This window comes from Gymnoscopelus braueri, assembly GCF_963280865.1.
Source record: "Gymnoscopelus braueri genome assembly, chromosome: 14".
Lineage (NCBI taxonomy): Eukaryota > Metazoa > Chordata > Actinopteri > Myctophiformes > Myctophidae > Gymnoscopelus > Gymnoscopelus braueri.
In genome coordinates this window covers 9,169,571-9,177,070 of record NC_137619.1, presented here as the reverse complement: position 1 = coordinate 9,177,070, position 7,500 = coordinate 9,169,571, and the positions used below count along the sequence as shown (strand labels likewise).

At 43.3% G+C, this 7,500-nt stretch overlaps 1 protein-coding gene across 1 annotated transcript in view; it reads left to right on the top strand.

The window, feature by feature from the left end:
- The window catches only part of LOC308099928 (echinoderm microtubule-associated protein-like 6), a gene marked incomplete at both ends in the record, with an annotated part of 57,818 nt that overhangs the window by 18,556 nt on the left and 31,762 nt on the right, over positions 1-7,500 (top strand). Inside the window, 7 exon segments of the mRNA XM_080448792.1 lie at positions 784-877; positions 2,685-2,709; positions 2,711-2,789; positions 3,579-3,787; positions 4,861-4,972; positions 6,881-7,008; positions 7,288-7,429. Of these exon segments, the coding sequence (XP_080304918.1) occupies positions 784-877; positions 2,685-2,709; positions 2,711-2,789; positions 3,579-3,787; positions 4,861-4,972; positions 6,881-7,008; positions 7,288-7,429 (789 nt within the window).

The window sequence follows — 7,500 nt, the reverse complement described above, 5'->3', positions numbered from 1 at the left end:
TAATAACGAACAGTGAATGATAAACATATACAATAACTCACACTAGTAGACACTAGACTCACACTGACACTAAATGACAAACTGACAATGAAATTGACAATTTGAGTAGACACAGCACTAACAGGACACAGGTGATGAAACTCAAAGTACAATCAACACAGAATTGGACGAGACTAACAGAACACAGGTGAACAAAATAACCAATTAGAGTGGGATGAGACAACACAGGTAGTAATCTACAAGGGCAAGCAGGAAAACACAAACATTAATACAATATAAGATGCACAAGAAACACATGGGAAATAAACAGACTAACACAACTCAGACCTAGACGCAGAACCAACACACAGAAAACATTTCAGATGACTAAAAGTATGATTAAAATTAAATGTAATTTTATTCAAAAGACTGACTAAAATAAATCAAAATTTGCTGTCAAAATTAACACTTCCAACTTAGCCTACTTCAAATACATAAACCAACACAGTGAACTTTATCCTTGACTTTTTTTTCTTTTTCATATTAGATTTTTTATTTGATCAAAGTCACATCATCATCTGCATTTTAATACAGGTTTTACATTTTGATGATCATTAATGAGCATGATCAGTTTAGATTCATGTACAGTACTGGAAGTCTCCCTTGATATTTATTTCAGCCAATATTTACTCAATTATTTTTGAGAAGTTCAGACACATTTTAATTGTGTATTTGGATAAATTAAACACAAATGTCAAATCTAAACTGAACATAAATAATGTGTTTATGTGTGTGCATACGTAGTGGAAGGGAAGAGTCTGGTGTCTGTGGGACTGGATGACAACCATACTATAGTGATCTGGGACTGGAAGAAAGGAGAGAGGATCGCTACTGCCAGGTAGAATATGAAAACAAACAATAAACTAATGCCAGGTAAATATGAAAACATAAACAATATAACAACTGCCAGGTAAATATGCCCCCTTCAGATGATTAAACACCTCGGCTTCGCCTCTGTGTTTAATCATCCTGTCGGGAGTTATTTCTGAACAACGACCGGCGCGGAGTCAATTATCCTGCTTATTATCCGTCCGTCCGTCCGTCTGTGGACAGCTAGCCTGAGGCTACGAGCTCAATCCATGGTCTTGAAGGGCGGACCCAAACACAGCCGCCCGGATTTGTGCGTGGCTTCCTATTGCTTCACCAATCTATGTCCCCGCCTCCCCTCCCCTCCCCCCTCGGCCTGTGCACGGAGCACGCTGATGTCACCAAATTTAGAGCGACGCCCCTCTGCACTCTGATTGGTTAGGAGATAACAAGGTCCAAGACCATCGTTCCTGCATGGCTCCCCCAGGCTTTTTTTCTTTTGTAACAAAAAAAAAAGCCTGGGTTTCTGAGGTTAGTGGACAGCTAATCTTCGGCACTGTTGGCCCGATCGACGTGAAACTGTGCACGCACACTCCCTGGATACCAGAGCAGGACCTCTGCCCCCAGGCACGGACTGGCACAGAAAATCGTCCCTGGCATTTGCGCGCACGCGGTTAATTGGAGGATTTTGTTAGTTTCTTTTCGGTTTCTGGTGACTTTATTTCGGTTTTAGGGTTAGGATTAGGGTTAGGTTAGGGACTTAGGGTTATGTTATTTCATTCTTATTTTTGCCTGATTTTACTTTATTTGTTCTACTTTATATTTTATTTTAGGCCATATAGGTTTACTGTTTAAATAACATTGCAACAGTAATAATAGTGTGTTCTAAATATATATAAAACAAAACGAAAAATATAATTGTGTTAGTTGTATTTTGATTATTGCTTGTAAAACGTTTTAGCTAGCCTATCCTGATTAGTTACTAGACCAATTTAAAATGGTAGATGTTTTTCTTTTGTAATAATCCATGCTAATTATTATTGAACCATTGTAGATGTTCATATTTCACAAGTATACATAGGAACCTATTCTTTACTATTACTCCATTTATAGGTCACGTCGTCAGTAGCTCCATTTTACGGCGATCTAGTCACAGTCCAAGTTTAATATCATAGCGCTCACTTGTCTAATGATCTACACATTGCCTATATGCATACGATTATTTGTTACACTTAATATACAGCTTCACACTCCACAGAGAAACACGCAAAACCAGCCACCAACAACTGCCCGCTGCGGGCAGTGTTGCCAGGTTCTATGAGAGCAGTCTGGGGCCGCGTCTGGCACTTCTGCCAGAAGTGCCAGACCGTCCAATCCGGGCCTGTCTGCCCCTAATGTTTTACATTGGCCTGTTACAGCGCCAGCAGGAGGCCGATTTTTGCAACAAAAATATATTATATATATTACTCCTATACAGATTTTGTCCAAACATCACACAAATCGGTACACAGTATCTCTGTAGTCCTGTGATCATGTGATCAACACGGATCTGTCCGAATATTTTACGAAGAAATTCGCTGTGATTGCATGATAAGAAAGCGATAGAAATGAAGTCATTTCTTGGGTGGACTATTCCTTTAGAACAAAGACGGTGTCAGTAGGCTACTACACACATTATGTTCTTCATCAGGTTCAAGTTGTTCTGAAAGATCTCTCTCTGCCGTATATCTGTCTCTCTGACCTCTCTCTGACCTCTCTCTCTCTCTCTCTCTCTCTCTCTCTCTCTCTCTCTCTCTCTCTCTCTCTCTCTCTCTCTCTCTCTCTCTGTCTCTCTCCAGAGGTCATAAGGAGAAGATCTTCATGCATGGTGAAGTGTAGTCCCTTGTTCGATGATAAACTGGTAACAGTTGGAATGAAACACATTAAATTCTGGAAACTGGCAGGTATAACTGCAACACACACACACACACACACACACACACACACACACACACACACACACACACACACACACACACACACACACACACACACACACACACACACACACACACACACACACACACACATAATCTAATCTGTCTTCTAAATCAGTAGTACTCTAAACCTTTTCGTGCGTTTGGCTGCGGTCCCCCATCTGAATTTTGTTTGTGCCAGGGACCCCCAGAAGAGAAGATTTGTGTTATTTTTTTTATTGTTTTTTATAATTCAAAATTGTTCAAACCCTTTCAAGGTTTTTCAAAAATGTTCAGAAATAGCAGATGTACAAGCTTGTGACGCGCTGTGAGCTTGTATATCTGCTATTTTTGAGAACCACTGTTCTAAATCCTAAAGGGCCATTCACACTAGCACTATAACTATAACTATTAAAACTTTTTTTTTTAAATTGTTCTAACGTCAAGTGGATGGCACCAACTATAAAAAGAAATGTGAATGACAAACGTATGTTGCTATAGAAGTAAAATCTAAAATGATACGGATGCTTTCCTGGTTTTAATGTGTTAAACTAGCACAGTGTGTCCAGAAAAAAAATCACACCCTTCTTTACCTGACATGTGACAATAAAGATGATTCTGAGTCTCTGTCTGTCTGTCTGTCTGTCTGTCTGTCTGTCTGTCTGTCTGTCTGTCTGTCTGTCTGTCTGTCTGTCTGTCTGTCTGTCTGTCTGTCTGTCTGTCTGTCTGTCTGACTGTCCGTCTGTCTGTCTGTCTGTCTGTCTGTCTCCCTGGCAGGTGGGGGTCTAACAGGACGGCGTGGCGTGGTGGGTACGGTGGGTAGGAGCAGGATGGACACCATGCTGAGCGTGTGTTATGAGCGAGGTGGTGACCTGGTGTTCTCGGGGTCTGCCAGGGGGGACGTCTACGTGTGGAGGGACGCCGTCCTGCTCAGGACCCTCAAGGCCCATGATGGACCCGTCTTCACCCTGAACTCTCTGGACAAGGTCTGCTGTGTGTGTGTGTGTGTGTGTGTGTGTGTGTGTGTGTGTGTGTGTGTGTGTGTGTGTGTGTGTGTGTGTGTGTGTGTGTGTTCAGCAGCCGAACTGAACCAGAATAAAAGTATAAATATATTTCACCAGGGCTTGAACCTCAAATGACACCCCTGCATCCTCCCATAATGTTCTGTGGACGGATGAGGGTCGGTATGAACTGGCAGATTCTTACGTGAATTTGTATTCCAATCAAAAAGGCACTTTAAATAGCCTGGGAGCTGCCCAGTGAGTGCTTTATTAATAGACATGTGCCTGGGAGCTGCCCAGTGCTGGCTTTATGAATGGACATGTGCCAAGGAAGCCATTTACCATGGGATTCATTAAACAGATTGTACTCTACTCTGTTTATGGGGTCCAAGGTATTTTACACCTGAACCCTATTTTTAGATATGTGGGATTATAAAGATGGGGTGTAAAGTACCAAATGGGCAACTATCAAAATTAGTCTACAGTACCTAAAATATTCAAACATATCGTTGCTGTCGGGTGGAAACCATGTCAGGATTCATCCACATACACAATTAGAAAAAGATTGAGGTTGGGGTTGTAGGCTTAGGACTTTACATTTAGAAGTTTAGTTTAGGGATTAGAGTTATATGCTGTAGTTCTGCCTGATTTACACTTATAGTTAGTTGTGCGCTAGAGTTGTGCGCTAGAGTTGTGCACCGAAAAAGAGCTGATCTACAAGCTCACAACTGTGACGCATAGTGGGCTTGTAGATCAGCTATTTTTGGGGGCTTTAGGCTTGGTTAATTTATAATAAATAATAATTTAAAAAAATCATAAAATCTTTAAATGTTCACAAGTATAGTAATACAAACCTGTGTGTGTATGTGTGTGTGTGTGTGTGTGTGTGTGTGTGTGTGTGTGTGTGTGTGTGTGTGTGTGTGTGTGTGTGTGTGTGTGTGTGTGTGTGTGTGTGTGTGTGTGTGTGTGTGTGTGTGTATGTGTGTGTGTGTGTGTGTGTGCATGCGTGCATTTGTGGGCGTGCGTGCGTGCGTGCGTGCGTGCGTGTGCGTATGCAGGGGTTTGTAACAGGAGGTAAAGATGGCGTGGTGGAGTTGTGGGACGACATGTTTGACAGGTGTCTGAAGACCTACTCCATCAAGAGATCTGCTCTGTCTGCTGGGTCTAAAGGTACACACACATGCACGCACACACGCACGCATGCAGGTACGCACAAACAGGTTCTTATTAGTTTACTTGCAAGGACATCAACATTTTAGGACGACATAGAAAAGTGCTGAAAACAGTCGAAACATTTCAGATATACATGCTCACAATGCATTGCACTGTGGGCCTGCTGTGAGCTTGTAGATCGGCTATTTTGGGAGCGCGACAGCAATGCACAACCAATCAAGCTTAAATCTTTAAAAAAAATTGACCAACAACAACCATTTCTCTATTGAGGACCAGGAAAAATGTCCCCGCTATTTCTCAAATTCTACTATACTTGTGGGGACATTTGGACATGACATTTGGTATAGTAATAAACGCACACACACACACACACACTCGCACACACGCACACACACACACACACACACACACACACACACACACACACACACACACACACACACACACACACACACACACACACACACACACACACACACACACACACACATCAATTTCTATGTACCAAGATCACTGGGTGCAGGTATAGTGCCGGATAATACACAATGATTAGTCTTTAGGGTGGTTGTGTTCCGTTTGATATCCTTTTCCTATCACAGCAACTCACGAATCTTGCTGCTGTGTTTGCACATTGTTGTACTTCGCCCAGCAGATATGGGAGTTTTTTGTCATTGGTCATGTTTTCAAAATCTCCGTGTGTGGTTGTAATCTGTGGGATGTATGTGTCTCTGATGTCTTGGTACAATGGACAGACGGTTAGGAAGTGTAGCTCGGTTTCCACTTCATTTTGTGTGCAGTGGGTGCATAGTCTGTCTTCTCTCGGGATACAGGTCTGCCTGTGACGACCTTTCTCGATCGCAAGACTGTGCTCACTGAGTCTGTACCTAGTTAAGATTTTTCTTTGTTTTGGGTCAGTCACGGTGCTCAGGTATTCTGCCACTGCGTATTCTCTGTTTAGGGCCAGATAGCATTCTAGTTTACTCTGCTTTTGTGTTGCTTCTTTCCAGTGTGTCAGGTAGTTTTCCTTTTGCTGTTTTATAATTTGGTTTAGTCCAATGGGTTTTCTATCTCGTGGCTCTGTTTGTGTTTGTGCCCGGAGTTCCAGGGCCAGCTGGCTGAGGGGGCATCTCTCTAGGGTTTCGCTGTGTGTGAGTGCCTTGTTATGGAGTGCATCTAGGTCGCTTTCTTTTAGGTGGTTGTAGAACTTAAGTGCTCTCTTTTTTATTTTGATAATTAGTGGGTATCGTCCTAATTCTGCCCTGCATACATTATTTGGTGTTTTTTGCTGGGTACGGAGAATGGATTTGCAGAATTCTGTGTGTAGGGTCTCGGTTTGGTGTTTATCCCATTTTTCAAGGTCATGGTTTGCTAATGGTCCCCAGATCTCACAACCATAGAGGGAAATTGGTTCTATCACAGAGTCCAGTATTTTAAGCCAGGTTTTAATTGGGATGTCTATTTTGATGTTTCTTTTGATAGCATAGAATGCCCTTCTCAGTTCCCTGTGCTGCTGATGTTTAGGCCAAGGTAGGTATAGTTTTTAGTTTGTTCTAGTGGGATTGTATTTAGGAAAAATTGATGGTTTTGGCGGCTGGATCTTTTTTGAAATATCATGATTTTAGTCTTAGTTAGGTTCACTGTCAGGGCCCATGTCTGGGAGAATTTGTGTAGGAGATCAAGTTGCTGCTGTAGTCCTTCCTTGGTTGGAGACAGCAGCAGCAGGTCAGCAGCAGGTTGGAGACAGCAGCAGCAGGTCAGCAGCAGGTCATCTGCACACACACACACACACACACACACACACACACACACACACACACACACACACACACACACACACACACACACACACGCACGAGCACAATAATAAAGAAACATATGGTACAATACTGCCCCCTGCTGGACCAGGCCTGCTGTTGGAGGACAACCCGTCCATCAGAGCCATCACTCTGGGACATGGACACATACTGGTGGGAACCAAGAACGGAGAGATACTGCAGATAGACAAGACTGGACCCATGACTCTACTGGTACAGGTATCTGTCTGTCTGTCTGTCTGTCTGTCTGTCTGTCTGTCTGTCTGTCTGTCTGTCTGTCTGTCTGTCTGTCTGTCTGTCCAAGACTGGAAGGCTAGCCCCTTCCAGTCGTTTGACGTTTGATCACATTTTGTCCCAAGATTTTGTCCCAAGAGGCCAAGATGGGCTGTTTGGGGAATGAGAGTCTGTCTGTCTGTCTGTCTGTCTGTCTGTCTGTCTGTCTGTCTGTCTGTCTGTCTGTCTGTCTGTCTGTCTGTCTGTCTGTCTGTCTGTCTGTAGGGTCATATGGAGGGGGAGGTGTGGGGTCTGGCGGTCCATCCTGCTCTACCACTGTGTGCCACGGTCAGTGACGACAGAACTCTGCGCATCTGGGAGCTGTCTGCCAACCACCGCATGCTCGCCGTCCGCAAACTGAAGAAAGGTCTGTGTGTGTGTGTGTGTGTGTGTGTGTGTGTGTGTGTGTGTGTGTGTGTGTGTGTGTGTGTGTGTGTG